Genomic DNA, 19,450 nt, shown 5'->3' on the forward strand with positions numbered 1-19,450 from the left:
GAGTTTAACAGGTTAGATGTTAAAAGGGCCATTGAAGTTTATTTAGACAGGACTAGAGATTGGAGAAAATCTGATAGTCTTTTTGTAGGCAAGAATAGGGGGCAAAAGGCCTCAGCCATAGTTATAGCCAGGTGGATCAGGCAAGCTATTAGCTCCGCTTATGTAGCAGCAGGCCAGCCGATACCAGAGGGTCTAAAAGCCCATTCTACCAGAGCAGTCTCTTCCTCATGGGCAGAATTCAGAGAGGTATCGGTTAATCAGATTTGTCAGGCTGCCACCTGGTCTTCTCCTCACACTTTCTATAGACACTATAGGCTGAACGTAGTAGGTGCACAGGAGCTTTCCTTTGGGCGAAGAGTTCTTTCTTCAGTAATCCCTCCCTAAATTTTTCGTCTATGTTATTCTCTCTGGTTGGGTGCTGTCGTGGTGAGAGGGGGAAACCGGTAATTACTCACCGGTAATTGTGTTTCCTTGAACCACGACAGCACCCTGGTTATTCCCTCCCTTGTAAAATTCTTTTCAGTTTCACACTTGGGTGTTAAAGGGAACCTACCACCACAAATCTACCTATAACGGTAGATTCGGTGGTAGGTGGATCAATGGGACGTGAGGATAGCCTTTTTAAGGGCTAATCCTCACGTCCCCACACTTTTTTGATAACTTTTATTAGATATATTCAAATTTACTTATGTGGCTACTTGGGCGTGGAGTAGCCGCATCTGAGGTTACACGAGGCGGCTACTCCACGCCCCGGTAGCCTCTTTTCCCCTCCTACTCACCCATCTTCGGCACGCAGCTCCGCGTAGCTGCGCGCCCTCGTCCGGCGATCCTGCCGTCTGCGCATGCGCAGAAGAGCAGACCCGCGCCTGTTTCGGAGCAGTGACCGCGCAGGCGCGGGCCTGCTCTTCTGCGCATCCGCCGAAGATGGGTGAGTAGGAAGGGTAGGGATTGGTTGAGGAAGGGATTTAGGGGAAACAATCCTATATAGCATAACAATCAATGTTATTTAGGTGTAAAAAGGCATCTAGACCCTTCTTGAAGCTCTCCGCTGTCCCTGCTGTGACCAGCGCCTGAGGCAGGCTATTCCACAGATTGACAGTTCTCATAGTAAAAAGTTGACTAATGCCTAGGATCAGGGGTGTCTTGATAATGGGAGATGTAGTTTTCACAGTTAAAGGATAACAGAGTGTACTAAAATACCACCCAAACACTAGGTAAGATGTTGGATGGGAGGCGTAAAAGAAAAATCCATGCTGACAAAGGAATATTATATTTTGGCACAATTTTTGTTAAGACTATATACAGACACACGCCCCAGCAAATACAAAATAAATTACTTTCTTTAAAAAAAGTCCTTAAAAAATAACCTTCTTTCCTTAATATTTGGTAAAATAGAGAATGTGGTGAAGGTAATGTAATTCCTCCTCTTGTATCACACAAGAATAAACTCTTTAGAGATGGAATGTAAAATGACCTGTGACGGGGTGCAGGACCCACGCTATTCATACTGTTTGACATATCAAAGTTGTCATCTTCATTAACCCGACATTTTAGATGATCATCTTGAATCCAGTGGCTGAAATCCTAGTTAAATGGTGACCATGGTGCCAGCTGGGAGTTGTAGTTCCACAACAGGTGCAGTTGCTCTAATATGTCCATGGTTTGGAGACAGTCTGGGACTTATGACCACAACTGCAGATGTGTCTTTGTGTTGCACATTGACTAAAAGCAAAGACTGTGATAAAAATAATTGTGCAAATACATAAGGCAGTGCAATTATCTGTAAAAACACAGGGGGCGCTGATCATAATACATCAAGTGCTGTCCGGCTAGCGCCAGCAATGACAGGCCCCTAGAGCTTGGCCTGATTGCAGGTATTTGGTGCGGTTCATACAGCAGTGTCAATGTCCAGACTCCAAATGATAATAGCTGTGGAAAGGTCTTTCGTGTGCGCACTGTTCCATAGCCTGGTGTGTATGAAGGAGCAAAAACGGAAACCGTGATGTAAAATAAGCCACAAAATCATCGGGGACGGAGCCAAGTGTCTCCTGAACTTCAGCCGGCAGCTCTTGGTAATGATGTTTCTGGAGAAAGAATGACCACACAATAAATCGCTATAAAATCAGCTTCTCAAATGCTTCCTCTATCCTATACAGACCTATGTGTCTCCATGGTTACAGACTACAAGTCAACCCTGTGTAGTCTTATCCTGCATTCATACTCCCACCCACCTTCCCTCCCTACTCCTCCAAAAGAGGAAAGGTTGTAGTCACCACTGCCTGTGGCGTTATCTACCTTGTTTCTCATGGCTCGGAGTAAATCTCGTACAGAATTTCCACGATATGAACGGAATTTCCTCAGGTCTAGAAAAATAGAAAACAGAGTTAGACTGCATTCAGACGAACATAGAGAAACATGGCGCAGTACAGTATTACGTGTTATTATAGGTCATGTCCCATCTTTTCCCCCAGGTATGGAACGTGCCGCTCTGTACGCCCATTGCTGAACGATGGGGGACGTATATACGACCCCCAACAGCCGTGTAAATGAGGCCTTAGAAGGAGAGAACACAGGAATCCAAACACATTCCCCCGTGTACTCTCTCTGTGGTGTTACCTGTCTGTAGAGGTACAGATATGTGTAATCTCCAGTTGACCCGGGTAACAGAACGTGCATTATTCTCTAGACTGATGATCAGGGGGCTCTCCTGTGGCTCCTTCTCGATACGATCACTAACATCCTGAAGCATGAGAAGAGTACACTACAGATGGAGTGTTTGCCAAAATGCATAGATAATTCAAAATGATGTGCACATTTATCAGTTTTTATAGAAGTTACAAGCAGAACTCAATTAGCTGTTTATAATTAAATGCTAAAATTCAAGATACCTTTAACCTGAAGCAGGGAGAGCTTAATGCATATATTTTATAGCTTCCATTTAAAGGGTTTGTCTTCGTGGGAATACATCGTTTCCTGCCTTCTAAAATAAGCCTTGACAATTATGCTAATGAGGCAGAAGGGCTCCTGGGTGTGTTAGCAGAGCCCCTCTGTGCTGCAGCTTCACAGGCTGTTAGACTGTTTAACCCTCCCCCTGCTCCCTCAACACTTCACCCCTTTCTCTGGCTGATGTAATGTCACTGCCACAGAGGAAGTTTCAGCACACTGTGGGGGGAGGTGCTCTACAGCAGCCAGTGAATCTGCAGCATCATTTTAAAAGTTGATTTTAGAAGGACGGAAGCCATGCATAACAAATATAAGAAAAATTACCACAGTGAGTGATTTTCAAGGTAGATTTCCTTTAATAAATTTGTCTAAAGAAAACTCATGTGCTCCCCCTAGTGACGGATGTAAACAGGTACAATTTTACCATTCAATGAGGAAACAGTATTCTGAACCTTTTATCAGAGAACTTGAATTATAGAATGTCATCTGCACAAATATTTCATCAATCAAACCTGAAAAAACTGCAGTTGTTTTTCACGGGCCCAGAAGAACGGATGCCTCAGAACACGAGGGGCCGATGGTCGGAGCTTTGGGTCACTGCTGATCATGCTTTCAATTAATTTTCGTGCCACCACATTGTCTGCAGGAACAATTTGGAGCATGTTACATACATATCACATGACCAATAATGCTACAGACCTAAGGAGCTATAGGTAGCACTTATACCTGTACGCTAAATGACACCTTACTGGCTGCTATGGCCCAATATCCAGATTCTCCCAAGCCTCTTACCATGTGTCTCCTCCTGGAGCTGCGGCAGACTGTAAGACCCATTTAAGATATTCGCTTGTCTCCTCAGGCTGTCCCCAAATGGATGCTGTCCGCTTGCCAGGACGTAGTAAAACACACAACCAGCTGAGAAAATGTCCACCGCTGCCGTCTGAGAATAAACAGCACAAATGCAATGTCCTCCTGCAGGCCTGGTTTCCAGTATTAGATATAAGTCTAGGATAACTTACTGGATTCTGCGTCCTTCCATCACGTAGGACCTCCGGTGCAATCCAGCCTTCAGTGCCAGGGATTCCTGAGCGCAGACTGAAGCTGTTCCTTCCCGCACCCAACTTTTTACAGAGGCCAAAGTCCGAAATAACTGCTCTCTGTCTGCCCTGGGCATTGGGCAGAGAGATTAGGATATTACAGGGCTTCAGGTCTCTGTGCACTGTGAAGAGATGGTATAGTGAATAGCCTGGCACAAGGGGACCATTATAACCATTGCTATGCGTTTATGATATATACTGTACTTCTAAAAAATGCAATTCATCTCACCAATACTGAGAGAATGCAGATGGGCGAGTCCAGACATTGCTTGATGGAGAAGGGTCACATGATCCAGGTCGGCACGAGGAAAAGATGGATTCTCTACATACTATAGAAAAAAAAAATAGGGAGATATGTTTAAAATACAAGAACAAAAAGGAATACAGATCCTACATATGCATGGAAATATAAGGGAAAGGAACCATCTGAAGGAACCAGGTATTACTTCCTATTTCTACAAAATTTACAAGTAGAGACAATACACAGTCTATATCTATCTATAGAGAGTACTGACTATGGTGGGTGCGAATCGCACATTAGGGTGCTGGACAGTGTAAAGGGCTGTGGATGAGGCATGGCATGTGGAGGGGAATGTTCTGGTAGACTATTCATACAGAAAGAGACAGGTAATCAGTACTAGTTGTCCCTATGCAATGTACAGGGAGACAGTAGTATCTGTGTCTTTATTATATACATAAAGAGACTGGGGGCAGGGGCGTAATTTGAGGGGGAGCTGAGGTTGCGATCGCACCCGGGCCCAAGGGGTTAAGGGGGCCCTTATGGTGTCACTTTCCCATATGAGAAGACTATTACTATAAACCATACATTATAGCCCGGGGCCTGACACAGACTTTGCACGGAGGCCCACCAGCTTCTAGTTACGCCACTGCTGGGGGGTCCAACTGAGCACAGCAGTGCTAGCTATCCTTACATAATGTACAGGGAGGCAGTATTATCCAAGTATACATTATATACCAAAAAGAAGGAAAGCGTATATACTTTCAAATACAACATGTTTTAGGCATTCTACTCCTCGCTAGCAAGGTTATAATGAAAATATGAAGAAGCTGTAGAGATAACGCAAACCATTTTGAGAATATAATATGCAATGTATACTCATGGAACCCTTATAAAGTTGAAAATTGCAGGAATAAAATACATTGTAAGATTAGTTGCCTGATACGTAAGCAAAGCAGAATCTTTCTGCTGGTTTATCATGTCTCTACCCTGGGGTCTTCCTCTCACCTCCTGTAGGGTGGCAGCGCACAGCTCCAAGGCGATGTAGTAGAAGAGTCGGTCGCTTTCTGTACAGTAATAGCGGATCACATTGGGGTGCTCATCAGACTCCCGCAGTAACTGCACCTCACGATCCGCAAGTGTAAAACTCTCCGGTAGAATCCTCTTCACCGCCACCAAACGTCCGTCAAAACGGCCCCTATAAAGACAAGGTCATTGCTTGCATAAGTGTGCATTATAAGATCTGTCTTACACCGAGAGCGTATGCTAGGAAATCCTCTGCACAAATTCCAACATATACACTGTAACAAACCCACAGCAGAAAAACATGTGTTCCTATTCTGCTTAGCCCACAGAGCATTGCTTGGATTTAGCTGTAGCAAACCCTCAGCTGTAAGAAGAATAGGGTTGATAAGAGTTTCTGGTCTTCACCTGTAAAATGCACATTATACAAGGTTCATATATTTTAGACATTCAATTTCTACTCACTTAAATACAAATGTTCCTCCAGCTCCATGACCCAAAACATCTTTTGGGGAAAAAGAAATTTTACCCACTTCCATCTCCTCCTCATTGAAAGCTGCAAAGGAGATAAAATGAATCACATCTCAACTAAAACAACATGATTACACAAGCCAGAAACACTAGGCCTCAATAATCTGTCAGAAAACCAGGCCTTGCTGCTCACAGCAAACAAACAATGAGAAAGAAGCTCTCATTTTGCTTGGGTAGGTTTTAAAATGAAAGCTTTGCTGTGATTGGTTGCTATAGGGAACAAGAAAATTTCTCTTGAATTGAGGCCTAAATATGAATCTATGTAAACGTAAAATGTTGTTATCCTAATGCTAATAAAGTTATACATACATATATGGTTCATGGATGTTCACACGTTTTAGGACCCTCACCCTCACTTGAATTCATGTCTATGGGAGCAGCAAGAAATAGTGAACACTCCTACAGACATGAAAGGACAGTGGCAGAGCATAAACTCTCTGTTCAGCCCAGCCATGAGAAAGGGGGTCACCAATACCTGTTCCCAAGATAGATATAGGTCCCAGATGTGGGACCCGCACCCATCATAGCTGTGTCCTTATGTCATATTATATATAATATGTATATGATATGTCATAGATATACAAGATGGGAATATCCCCCCTGTTTAAGGAATGGGGGATGGGACAGTATCATTGGGACATCCTCAATTAACAAAAGGAATGGTAACAACTAATTGGCAATTTATTTTACAATTTACAATTCCATGAGGAATAAAAGAGGAACATATTTATGAGGAATGCAAGGATTTATAAATCATGAACTGGATCCACAGCGAATTTTGGCTGCCCACGCCCTTTCCAAAATAGATGTCCATTGGTTTCAATGGGCTAATGTATTGTTACAGTGATGAACCCACCTTCTGACTCGCCAGTGCTTAGCCTCTTTACGCCATTGGCCTGACTATATTCGTGTTCGCCGCTCCTCCGCTTGCCGCTCCCTGAGCTATGCTCTCCGCTGGACACATCATGTTGGGCGGCCTCGGATGCCATCTGCTGCTGATGCTGGAGGAGTTGTAGCCTCTCCTCAAGCTGCTGCTGTAACTCCTGCTGCTGCCTCCGCTGCTGCTCCCACATCTGAAAAACGCAGACACCTTCATTGCACACATGTGCTACAATGGCAGCCGTCTCCGAGACTGTCAGGGCATGCTGGGAGTTGTAGTTTCACTCCAACTGGTCGCATCCACCTTTTTACCTTTGGAAAAGTGAATCCAAACAGCACCCATCCTCCCAGTAGAAGTGTAATGATCCCAGTGAAGAGCAGATTAGTTATTGTGGTGTCTGGGATGGCAATGCCCGCTTCTTCAGTGCTGGTTTCTGTCTTCATGCGCCCATCTGTGTCGCTCTGAGGGGATCCTCCTTGGTTTTGCGGGGCCAGAAACTGTAGGGAAATAACTGGTTGGGTTACATGAAGTGACTAATGAGCAAACCAATTTTAAAATCGAAAAAGTTTTTATGTTAAATTGTGAAAACTGATTTCTATTATCTAACTTTTAGGCTGAGATATCATTGACTGTAGTTATAGGCACAAAGCCGGAGGCTGAGAGATTCTAATAAAATGTTCCCTCCATGATTTACGTCAGGTGCAATGAAGACATGGAGGTCCCTATGAATATGTACTTGTAGATATTGATGACCATGGCGTTAATGTTGATCCGCAAAGGTCAATATGACCCAACATAAATCAAAATCCCTCTGTAGTGCAGCCTCAGGCTTGAGGCCTGTAACTACAAGGTCATTTTATTATTAGAATTATTTAGTAGGTGCCAAGTTATAACTTAGGATCACCCTTACATCATCAAATAGGGTCCTGGGTGCTGGTCCACGAATGATGTTCTCCGTATCCCTTCTCAGGGTCTCTGGAAACGCTCGGAGCATGGTTGTGTGGACAACGTGAGGTACTTCGTGGTGTCCTAATGGAGGAAGAGTATAAATGTAATATGACGCACAATCATTAACAATTACTATCTGGAGATTCAGGAGCTGATTAAGGTTGGTGGTACTCGTTGGCCCATGCCTTATGCAAGGTAGGAAAATAGAGATTACCACTACCAGTACAACTGCTCCATCTATAAATAAATAATACCACTATATAGCATCCATGGGCAGCATTGGTGGCATAGTGGTAAGCATTACAGCCTTGCAGTGCTGGGGACCTGAGTTCAAGTCTCAGGGTCAACATCTGCAAAGAGTTTGTATGTTCCCTATATGTTTGTGTGGGTTTCCTCCAGGTCCTCCGGTTTCCTTGCACACTCCAAAACATACTGGTAGGCTGATTAGATTGGGAGCCCCATTGGGGACAGGGACCGATTTGGCAAGTGTCCGCTATATAAATAAAGGAATTATAATTATACACAACTAACACCATGTAGTGCTCGATTACCTATAAGAAGCCACTGATTTGCAGACACAATGCTTCCAAGAGGGTACTTGACATCCGTGGTTGGCGTGACATCAAACTCAGTGGACTCCTTTAGTGTGACATCCTTAGTCGTAGGCCCCTCTATCCGTGCCAGTGTGATTCCCCGGGGCTGAAAGTGATGCCAAAACAAGAAGTAGAAAAGGAAATTGTAGTAAAAATTCCAATATATTCTTCAGTGTAAGTCAAATTCCTCATGACAACACTTTACCATTCACCTTTTTGTGGTCATAAGCACTGTTCCTAAATCTGTGCCCACACCATAACCACTCTTATTTGTACATATGTATTCATATATAGTCTGCTGCTATGATAAGACCAGAATCCAGGAAGTGTTTTCGTAGGACCATTGCACAAAACTCGTAAACTTTCCAGTAAAATTAGTGACAATGACAAATCCCACAAAGAATATGGAAAGAAAATATTCTCACCACTACAGAGACTCCCTCATGGATCAGGGATGTGGAAGCGTAGAATCCGCTGGCGTGTTTCCCCACATACAGAGACGGCCTAAAAAGTATGTTATCCTAGTTAACACAATGTGCATGAACTATTAGGACCTCATCAATTAAAATTTATGGAGGAACCAAGTTTTCAGTTTTTCTGAAGCACTACCACAGAGGAGAGTTAAAACTACATGAGATCCTACTTGATATGAGTGGGCCATTAATGTAGTGTATATCTACTCTGATTGTCCTCCAAAACACATATGGAGCTGTATTGTTTCCAAAAATGCATATATAACTTGCTTTGTTTGTAACTTATAAATAATATTTGCCATCAGTCATTAAACTGCATGGTACTGCCATGGTCACCAATCATAGCCCAAATGGAGCACACTCTGAATCCCACTGATACAAGTGACTTCCATTAAAAAAAAAAAAGCCAATGTAGCAATTTTAATCATTTTCATACATTGGGGCTTATTTACTAAGGGTCCGGGGATCGCAGGGGATTGTGTCGCACAAGATCGCATTTTGGCACAGCTGCGCTGGCTTTCATGCGGCAGAAATCGGCGAGGGGGGGGGGGGGATTACGGACTGAGCGCGGGATTTAACATTCAAATTGTGTTGCAAGATCAAGCACTTGAAGATGGTGAACTCCGGTGTACCTGAGCGGGTAAGCGACACATGCAGGATATCGGGCGCACGATCTTAGTGAATTGCGGCACAGTGCATTCCGGTTGGACAATGCACTTCGGGTGAACTCCGTCGGACGGGTAAGTAAATGTGCCCCATCGTTTTAAAACAACTTCATATTGTAAATTTTGGACTAACTGTACCTCCCAAATCATGAAGAAGCACACAACAAGTAGACCTACTATGATCTAGAATTACACAATGATAAAATATGTGCTAATGAACGCCCCTAGTTAGAAGAGGCAACTAGTATGTAGTGGTACTCACAGCAGATGAGTCTTGGTGCTGCTCAGATCCTGCACAGCCTGGTAGTTCCACTTGAGGAGACGTATGTCCTGAGAATTGAATGTCAAATAACGGAGGGTTTCTAGTGCCACATTGAGATGAGGGATTCGTCTCAAGCTGTCTTGGTGCCACATGAAGAGTCCAACAACTGGGGAGCCATAATTCTGCATCCATAACACTTCTCCGCTCCCTTGGTCAGCAGTCACCAGCATCCCATCTCCAGTGGAGGCAAAGTGCGCCATCTCTATGGAAGAGCAGTAGAAAAGATCTACCCTAATATCCATGTCCATAAAGCAAGAATATAGATATTGTATAGGGAAATTTATAGATAAAATAGAATGTCCAACACACCCATCTTCAAGTTATGGCTCCTCATTTGTTGTACCTGCCAAGGCTACAGTACAAGAGCCGTACGTTGAAGACCAATGTTGCACGCCTTACTGTACTCACTATATTCATAGTTCTCGTCACACAGGGGGGCAGAGTAGTCGTGGAAGGTGGCATTCCAGCGCAGTTCTCGGGATTTTGTGTCATACATCGTAATCATGTACTCTGCATGGTAAAATTGGATGGTTTACTCAATACTCAAAGTGAACCTGTCATCAGGAATGCAATTTTTAGCTGGTGACAGCTTCCAATAGCCTATGCTATGCAGATTTTTAAAATTTCTTTGTCAGCATACAGAGTGATTTCAGTACTTTATAAAACTTTATTACACGTTACCTGGCTCCCTGCCTCCTAACCCAGCTCCCCCCCCACTTCCGGTCATCTACATTGAGCCGGCAAAGGAGGGGGATGGTGTGGAGAAATTAGATTGATAAACTCTAGATTAGGTTAGATATTGTTATAGGGTTAAACAAGCATAGTTTAGGGTTTAGGTGATTAAAGGGAACCATCAGATCTATCTTAATAAGTAGATTCTTGGTAATAGGTTTCTTTTAAGCAGGTATATATAACACAATTTCATACAACTTACGTGTCCGTCCTATGTACAGGAGGGGGCTGGAGGGACACAACCCATCAGATGATTCTGTGGACAGTGTGGTCTGCTTTTCTCCAGACTTTGGATCCAAAACAAACCAAGAGTCCTGCTTCTTCCCTGTCCAAATGTAATCATAGAAAAGCCATTACTGGGGACCACTTTTGCTGAGTCCCAGAGATGCAGGAGGGAGATGGGAGTCACCCATCTCTGCAGCCTCCAGCAGTCTGAACTTTATGGCAGAGTCTGCCGTCAGAAGTCCCTCCATCCAACCTGAGGGAACTGGAGAGAATCTGCAAGGAAGAGGCAGAGGATCCCCAAATCCAGGGGTGAGAAACTTATAGAAACTTCCCAAGAAGACTCCGGGCTGCACCAGCTCCAAAGCTGCTACTCAGCACTGAGCAAAGGGGCCGAATAATCATTACCATGTGATATTTCAATTTTTCTTGTTTCATAAATTTGCAAAAATATCTATGTTTCTGTTTTTTTTCTGTCAAGATGGGGGCAGAGTGTACATTAATGATAAATTGATTTTTACCAATTGGTTGCAATAAAACAAAGAGGGAAAAACGTAAAAGTGTCTGAATACTTTCCATACCCCCTGTAGCTGGGCACCGCTGGTAAACATAAGCAATGCTGCCATTACCTGTGTAAAGGATTCCATCTGAGCTACGGCATGGGGAGGACTGGACCAGTTCCTGGATGGTGAATGGCAATTTCTAGTAAACATGAAAGCAAATAATTAAAATTAAAACTCCTTCCAATTTATCACTCTTTCCTATAACTATATCACATGTTATATTTGAAACTCGGTCTGAACCATTATATAAATAACCTGCCATGGGCACCAACCATACTTTAGAAATTCTGTACCCCAGGCTTTCACTTACTCTGTACACCAATGAGCCTCGACTCACGGGTGATAACCCCTTTAACAAAGCCACTCTACAAGGTCAAATGTTTGTACAAAATTTTTGAAACAATGGGAGATGGAAATTTCTGGACTAGTGTGGAAACCCATAGCGGTACCTCATAAATCATAGATGTGCTGTTACATATCTCAAATAACATTTATACTTACCATGAGCCCCTCCTTATTCCTTCCCCCCAAGATGTATAAGCTTCCATCGCTGGGGTCTGGCAGGAATGCTGGTCTACAAGATAGAAGACGTAAGGTTTAGACATCATGTGGATCTGCAGATTATAGAAATGACTGAAAGGAGAACCTAGAGCTAATTGAAGGACAGACATCCAGATACATTTTCTACAAGGAAACTGCACAAACCACCCCCTCCCTAGTCAGTGTGAATGTGTACTCACTCAGACACATAGAACGGTACTTGAATCACAGGATCTGAAAGAAAACAGAGGCAAACGCTAATCACTGCAAGATATATGGGCAGAGGCATTTATAAAGTGACTCAAGTAGGTGTAGAGATTTTATAGCTACAACCTGTTAAAAAGTGGAGTCCCCCTTTAAGTCTCAGACACTGCAATGTTGTCTCTTACAGATCGGTCGATTCACTGAATACAGGATGCCATAACTTACTCCATATTTAACATCAGAAAGACTCTGTTTACAAGGAGTACTCCCACCCCTGGGACCCCCTTTTATCAAAGGGTTCAGCTGTTTATGTACTGTATATCATCCCATTGAGAATCCTAAAAGAGGGTCAAAGGATGTCCTCTCTCGTGTACACACACCAGATCGTAACATGAGTTTATCATTACTACCTTCAAGTACAGGTGGTCCCCTAATTAAGAACACCCAACTTACAGACGACCCCTAGTTACAAACGGACCTCTGGATGTAGGTAATTTTTTGTACTTTAGTCCCAGGCTACAATGATCATCTGTAACAGTTATCAAATGTGTCTGCAATTTAATCCCGGTTCTTATGACAAGCCAACATTTTTAAAATCCAATTGTCACAGAGACCAAAAAAAATTTATCCGGGATTACAATTATAAAATCTACAGTTCCGACTTACATACAAATTCAACTTAAGAACAAAACTGCAGAACCTATCCTGTACGTAACCCGGGGACTGCCTGTATACCTATACAGGCAGTCCCCAGGTTACATACAAGATAGGTTCCATAGGTTTGTTCTTAAGTTGAATTTGTATGTAAGTCAAAACTGTATATTTTATAATGGTAGATCCAGACAAAAACATTTTTTTTTGGCCACAGTGACAATTTGTGAGTTTCAAAATTTTTTTGCTGTAATCAATAAATCATTACACCTTACAGCTGATTATTGCAGTCTGGGACTATAGTAACATCCAGAGAGCTTCACCAGAGGTCACAGTGGACAGAGGGGTCCGTCTTTAACTCGGGGTCGTGTGTAAGTCAGGTGTCCTTAAGTAGGGGACCGTCTGTACTATGATGACATTGAAAAGGACGGGGGGCAGCTTAGATCTGGCTGCACCTCCGTAGTCAGGAAACTTGACACTGTTTAGAGGAAGTCAAGGGAGACGGCGTTAGTCGCTCTGGTGAATAGAAGCGATTAGTACACGACTCCAAGAGTTCCCCAGGCAACAAGATGAAGAAATCTCTGCATCTCACTGTGCAAGTCATACAGACCAAGACAAGGAGGTCAAATCAATGCAAACAGATGAAATATGCTGCAGACCCTGCTGCAGGATCACAAGCCGGTTTCCCTATCCACATGGCATTGATCAATAGCGCTTATATTTCCACTGCTCCATTCACTTCTACCTTCTCATGGTCATTGGGTGTCCTCCAGCGATCAATACTGAATTCCTTTAGTGGGACGACCCTTGTAATTTCCTAATATTGTAGTATATAGAATATTCTATTAATATTTGGTCAGAGGAGTTTCTCACCAACAAACTCACCATCGGTTAAGGTCCACAGAACATCTCCAGTTTTCTTACTCACAGCGTGAAATTTCCCATCCAGTGTAGATACAAAGAGCATAGACTCTGGCAGCGGGCCCGGCGCTCCAGTATCACACTGCAATACAAGACAGCACTTTACTGATCCAGAACACTAATGTTATCACCAGATTGATTAAATTATTAGTGGTTACTCTCATGGAGAGAAGGAATGAGTACAGTGACTGCACCAGCAGCAGAATAGTGAGTGCAGCTCTGGAGTATAATACAGGATGTAACTCAGGATCAGTACAGGATAAGTAATGTCATGTATGTACACAGTGACTGCTCCAGCAGCAGAATAGTGAGTGCAGCTCTGCAGTATAATACAGGGTGTAACTCAGGATCAGTACAGGATAAGTAATGTCATGTATGTACACAGTGACTGCACCAGCAGCAGAATAGTGAGTGCAGCTCTGGAGTATAATACAGGATGTAACTCAGGATCAGTACAGGATAAGTAATGTCATGTATGTACACAGTGACTGCACCAGCAGCAGAATAGTGAGTGCAGCTCTGGAGTATAATACAGGATGTAACTCAGGATCAGTACAGGATAAGTAATGTCATGTATGTACACAGTGACTGCTCCAGCAGCAGAATAGTGAGTGCAGCTCTGGGGTATAATACAGGATGTAGCTCAGGATCAGTACAGGATAAGTAATGCCATGTATGTACACAGTGACTGCACCAGCAGCAGTATAGTGAGTGCAGCTCTGGAGTATAATACAGGATGTAACTCAGGATCAGTACAGGATAAGTAATGTCATGTATGTACACAGTGACTGCACCAGCAGCAGAATAGTGAGTGCAGCTCTGGAGTATAATACAGGATGTAACTCAGGATCAGTACAGGATAAGTAATGTCATGTATGTACACAGAGACTGCACCAGCAGCAGAATAGTGAGTGCAGCTCTGGAATATAATACAGGATGTAACTCAGGATCAGTACAGGATAAGGAATGTCATGTATGTACACAATGACTGCACCAGCAGCAGAATAGTGAGTGCAGCTCTGGAGTATAATACAGGATGTAACTCAGGATCAGTACAGGATAAGTAATGCCATGTATGTGCACAGTGACTGCACCAGCAGCAGAATAGTGAGTGCAGCTCTGGAGTATAATACAGGATGTAACTCAGGATCAGTACAGGATAAGTAATGTCATGTATGTACACAGTGACTCCACCAGCAGCAGAATAGTGAGGGCAGCTCTGGAGTATAATACAGGATGTAACTCAGGATCAGTACAGGATAAGTATTGTCATGTATGTCATTAGTGATTGCAGAATAGTGAGTGCTGCTCTGTAACTGACAATACCAGAATTGGTTGACTACTTCTCCCAGCTCTGTATGTTTGTTGTTCTCTGTTAAACTTGATTCCTTCATTCCTGAGCACAGCCCATCCCTTGTGATTACTCATATTGGGAACTGCATTTTATAAAATTGCACTACACTCCCTGCCCACCTGGTGTAGAACACACCTCATGTTTAGGTAGGGATTATACCTGCCGTTAGTAGTGAACAGATAACTACAACCCCTCCCATATCTGGATCCTAAAGGTCAGCGGCCGGGGCATGCCAAGGGGACATTTCTTTTCAGTGTACAGGACTTGGGTGCTCTATATATAGCATTATACTATAAAGGGGTGGTGCAGAGGGTGCAGGTGCAGCCCCATATGAAGGGACTTAGCTGGTGCACTCAGTGCCTGGTCACACACCTACCCCATGCTCTGTTTACACAATGGGTGGATTAATCTGGGGCCTCGAACAATAGAGAAGCACAGGAGTGACACGACGTAGGATGACACACACATGACATGTGCAGGTAGGACCCTGTCCCCGGAAGCCCCCCGCCTCCATGATACGGGTGGGGGGAAAAGTGATTTACACACTCCAGTAAATTCTCCGGAGGATGAACGATGTATGTCCACGAGACTGTGGTATTATATCATCCTGATATCCATCATTATAAGGCACAGGACAAATATGACAATAGGAAATCGCTTTATTTCCAATATGGGTGACCACAGGCCTTAAAGGGATTGACAATATGACATTGTGCTCTTTAGACCTGAACCTGGTATTACAGGCTCAATATACTCAAATGAAGAAGATAAACTGCATTACCACTGACCACCTAAGCACACAGGTGGCGCTTTTTTCTGTTCACGTTTTTCTTATATATTAGATATAGATACCGTACAGGTAGACTATCCCTTTAAGTCAGGTTATACTCTGAATATTAAGCCTGCAGGGGTGAATTCCATTATGTAATATACACTAGTCAGTGACAGGAGCAAATATTGGTTTGTGCAGAGCCGCCAGATCCTCATTACACCGCGGACAGAAAGACTACAAGATGTAGACATCATTTATCATTAAACAAATTGCCCAGGTAAAATAGGGCATTAGGGTTCCTACGGGCAACATTATTTCTTTCAGAAAATTTCATGAATCATCCCATGAACTACGTACAGATAAAATCCGTGAAGGAGACGCAGCAAGGGGGACACCACAGAATAACCATAATACATGATTATTTCAATTATTTGGCATTTTTCATGATATTAAAATCATGGAAACTCCCTTTAAGATCTCTGGTGATGGATGTGGTTTGCATCAGAAAAACTTTTGAATACACTAAGAATAGCAGCGCTCCCTTTCCTCACCCCACCATCTCCATGGTTTTGGTGGATTTACTAGGCCTCAATAACACTGTTTCCATAGCGATCTACGTCACATGGTTACATTGACCAATGAACGCTATGGTCCACCGCTACACGCTCAACATGGCCGCTTCACAATGTATACACAGGAAGACTAGCACTGATCGGCAGCACAGAACAGAAATATAACGTATATCTTTATATGTCTATTAGTATTGCGGACAGAAATAAAATGTACGTTCTATGAGAGAAAAATGGCGCCAAAATCTGGTTGGGAATTCCTCTGCAAACCCTCCATATCATGTGCAGTAATTCTTAAAATATGTCAGAATGGGATGAGTTTTGTGCGGAGAAGCTTACTGTATTAATAAGTTTTCAAGATCTCTGCTTGCTGTCCTTCAGTATAAACCGGAGCTACAGTTCCATCCCTGTCATGGCTGGTCGTAGCTTTACTATACTCACAATGAGGCCCCATTAACCAGATGGCGTTTTCCATGGGAAACCATATATTACCATGGCTTGGGCTGCGGCAAGACGGTGTGGTGAACCGCACTAAAATGCATGTGATATTTCAAAAGGCATCCGTTTTTGACCAGTTTTAATTAAGATAACTGGTAAGACCTGTCAAAAACGCATGCAGTTTTTTAACGAACAGCTTAAAAACAGACCAAAAACGGGTTTAAAACGCCATGTGTGGCATCACCCTTATAGATGGAAGTCTAACCTCGGGGACCAACAGCAATCAGGAGAATGGATAATTAAAAGTCGCCTTAAAGGGGTTTCCCAAGAATCCGAAAACCCCTAAGAAAGAAAAAATAATGCCTTTCTATCCCTGTTCCTGGTTCCTGTGTTGCTCTAGTACTTTTGGCCTGCACCTGGCTGGGGTCACAGGATCAATGAGTGGCCCCCTTGGACAGGGGAAGGGCAACACAGAACTGTAGGCCTATGGAAAAGTAAAGTGTTGTCCTGTGGTCCAATGTTGTCACTGATAGAATGAAGCAGGTCCTGTGACCCCCTGGAGCTTCCTACCAGGACTAGAAGGAACTGGAAACCAGAGCATGTTAAGCAGGCGTTCTATTCCACCATGGAAAATCCTTTAAGCACATCAACCTAAACATCATTTATTTTTATGGGATCTCAGGTACTACCATCCTTGAATTCCACTAAAAGTGAATGAAGTGTGGTACAGGGCACGTCAGGGGGTTCTCTTTCTTTTGCTGGGGATCCCTAAAACAGAGAGGATAAAGTTGCTTGTACAAGTGAGTAGTGATTTGCAGATGGTCACTGTAGTCTCATAATGAGTCGTGTCCCTAAGCATCCATCACATGACCAGGAAACACCTGCATCCCCTGGTAGTAAACAATCAGTTTCCTACTGAATGACAGCAAGCAGAGATCTTGAAAACCAAAAGAAACTGACAAAGAATACATCAAAGTAAAAACTGAAAACTCCCTTTAAATCCAGAACTAACTTTTCCATTGCCTTTTCTCACAGTTTTTTTGTGATTTTAATTCTCCGTCGCTCCCCCTACATTTCGGAAATCCCTTATATAATGTATTTGTGCTTGGACAGACATTTTTATATTTGTTTGTAACTACTTCTGCTTTTGGAGAAGAGAACACTGCGTGAAAGGGGTTAAAGGGAGCCAGTGCTGATATTAATCTCTGTATGTTTGGGAGGGAAGGGACCAAACATTAACTCCTTCCTCACCACCGGGATTAATAAGAGCGGACGAACAAAGGAAGGCATAATAATAACTCAAATAGAACATTGTTTTGCTATCTGGACTCAGCTATTGTATAGTGGGACTACAAATCCCAGCAAATCCATCATTTTAAGACATTTCACATGAGTAATTACAGTTCTAGGCCCCCATATCGGCTGTGGAACTACAACTCCCAGAACGCACTATCCTGTCAGCCATGCTGCGAGTTGTAATCTTCTCAGTAACTCACCTGCAGGACCTGTGTGAGGCACAGGCCCAGTGCCAGCCACATAGCAGGGTGCATACTGATGGTGGGTGTCACCTGCAGAATCTGGGGGTCTTCTCATCCTCCTCCGCGGGTCCGGGGCAGTAAGGGAGTCAGTGTAGGGCGGCCCTCCCCATGATCCGGGTGTATACAAAGAGCAGGGTGAGTCTGTGTCAGTTTCCGGGTATCAGGCGGATCTGGACTACAATAACACTTCTTCTGCACCTGTCTGAGTCCAGAGGATTCCCCCGCTACGTCACTGCGCGCTGCGACCAATCACTGGAGAACACACATTCTATTCAACCAATAGTGAAATGAGGGGGCGTGTCCGATCGTACCCGGAAGTGCTCGCTGTGTTGTTGGTGGACACGTGGAGGTGATGAAAGTGACAGTGATCACGATGAGCTCAGGGGATGATCCCTATGCTGATCCCATGATTACATCACTGGGGCGCTCTGCAGATGCTGATCCTATATCTGTATTGTCTCTGATCATTTTACATTACTGCAGCTAAGGATAAAGAAAACTAAAGAAATTCCTGTTAGGTCTGAATATGCCCTAAATTGTTCATCCTTTATCCGACATCCCCATTGGAGACATGACAGACACACTAGTACTGGTTGTGGGTGACACTGTGCTAGTGAATACCACAAAACTTGTGTATCCTGCGGCTTTGCTAGAAATATCTAATGATAGAATTTGTGAGTTTCTGTTGCTGATTGTGTGGATTTGCTGTAGATTTCATACACTGTAATACTAAGGGGAAACGTAAGTTTACCTTTACTGCACTACAAATAAAGGGGATTGGACCAAGTTCAATTGTTATCCCCTAGGGATAGGGGATAACAATCTGCTCAGTGGTGCTCTGACTTTTGGGACCTACACAGATCATGAGAACAGGGGTCCTGTGCTCACTAATAGAATGAAGCAGCAGGTCAAGCATACCTACTACCACTCTATCCAATATTGTGGGGGCACAGCATTTGGGGATTTCCCACACTCCCATGATGGTGCCGAAGATAAGGTGTAAACGTTGTACTCCACAAGTTTTGACGCTCCCATAGTGTTGAATGGATCAGCAGTAGGCATGCTTGACCTGCCGCTCCATCAATTGGGGTCCCAGGATTAGAACTCCCACCAGCTAGACTGTTTAGTCCTATCCTAGGGATAGGGGATTAGAACCAATGTTGGTACAACACTTCTACTAAAATGATGCACAGAGTTTGTTGGATTGGTTTAAATATCTTTGGGTTGTCCAAA

General features: G+C 43.5%; 1 protein-coding gene across 1 annotated transcript; it reads right to left on the minus strand.

Moving 5' to 3' along the window:
• Positions 1–1,254: 1,254 nt before the first annotated feature.
• ERN2 (endoplasmic reticulum to nucleus signaling 2) lies at positions 1,255–18,455 on the minus strand. Its single transcript, XM_072120103.1, has 22 exons — positions 18,176–18,455; positions 13,511–13,628; positions 11,971–12,004; positions 11,732–11,804; positions 11,297–11,369; positions 10,648–10,770; positions 10,122–10,223; positions 9,654–9,915; positions 8,679–8,757; positions 8,212–8,359; positions 7,623–7,741; positions 7,024–7,209; positions 6,689–6,905; positions 5,767–5,857; positions 5,287–5,476; positions 4,270–4,369; positions 3,963–4,162; positions 3,736–3,883; positions 3,456–3,583; positions 2,617–2,740; positions 2,296–2,363; positions 1,255–2,084 (listed from the first exon to the last, which is right to left on the minus strand). The coding sequence occupies exons 1-22, from the start codon at positions 18,227–18,229 to the stop codon at positions 1,902–1,904; spliced, it is 2,820 nt and encodes a 939-aa protein (XP_071976204.1). The 5' UTR covers positions 18,230–18,455; the 3' UTR covers positions 1,255–1,901.
• Between the last annotated feature and the right edge of the window lie 995 nt (positions 18,456–19,450).

Source organism: Engystomops pustulosus, chromosome 8 (genome assembly GCF_040894005.1).
Source record: "Engystomops pustulosus chromosome 8, aEngPut4.maternal, whole genome shotgun sequence".
Lineage (NCBI taxonomy): Eukaryota > Metazoa > Chordata > Amphibia > Anura > Leptodactylidae > Engystomops > Engystomops pustulosus.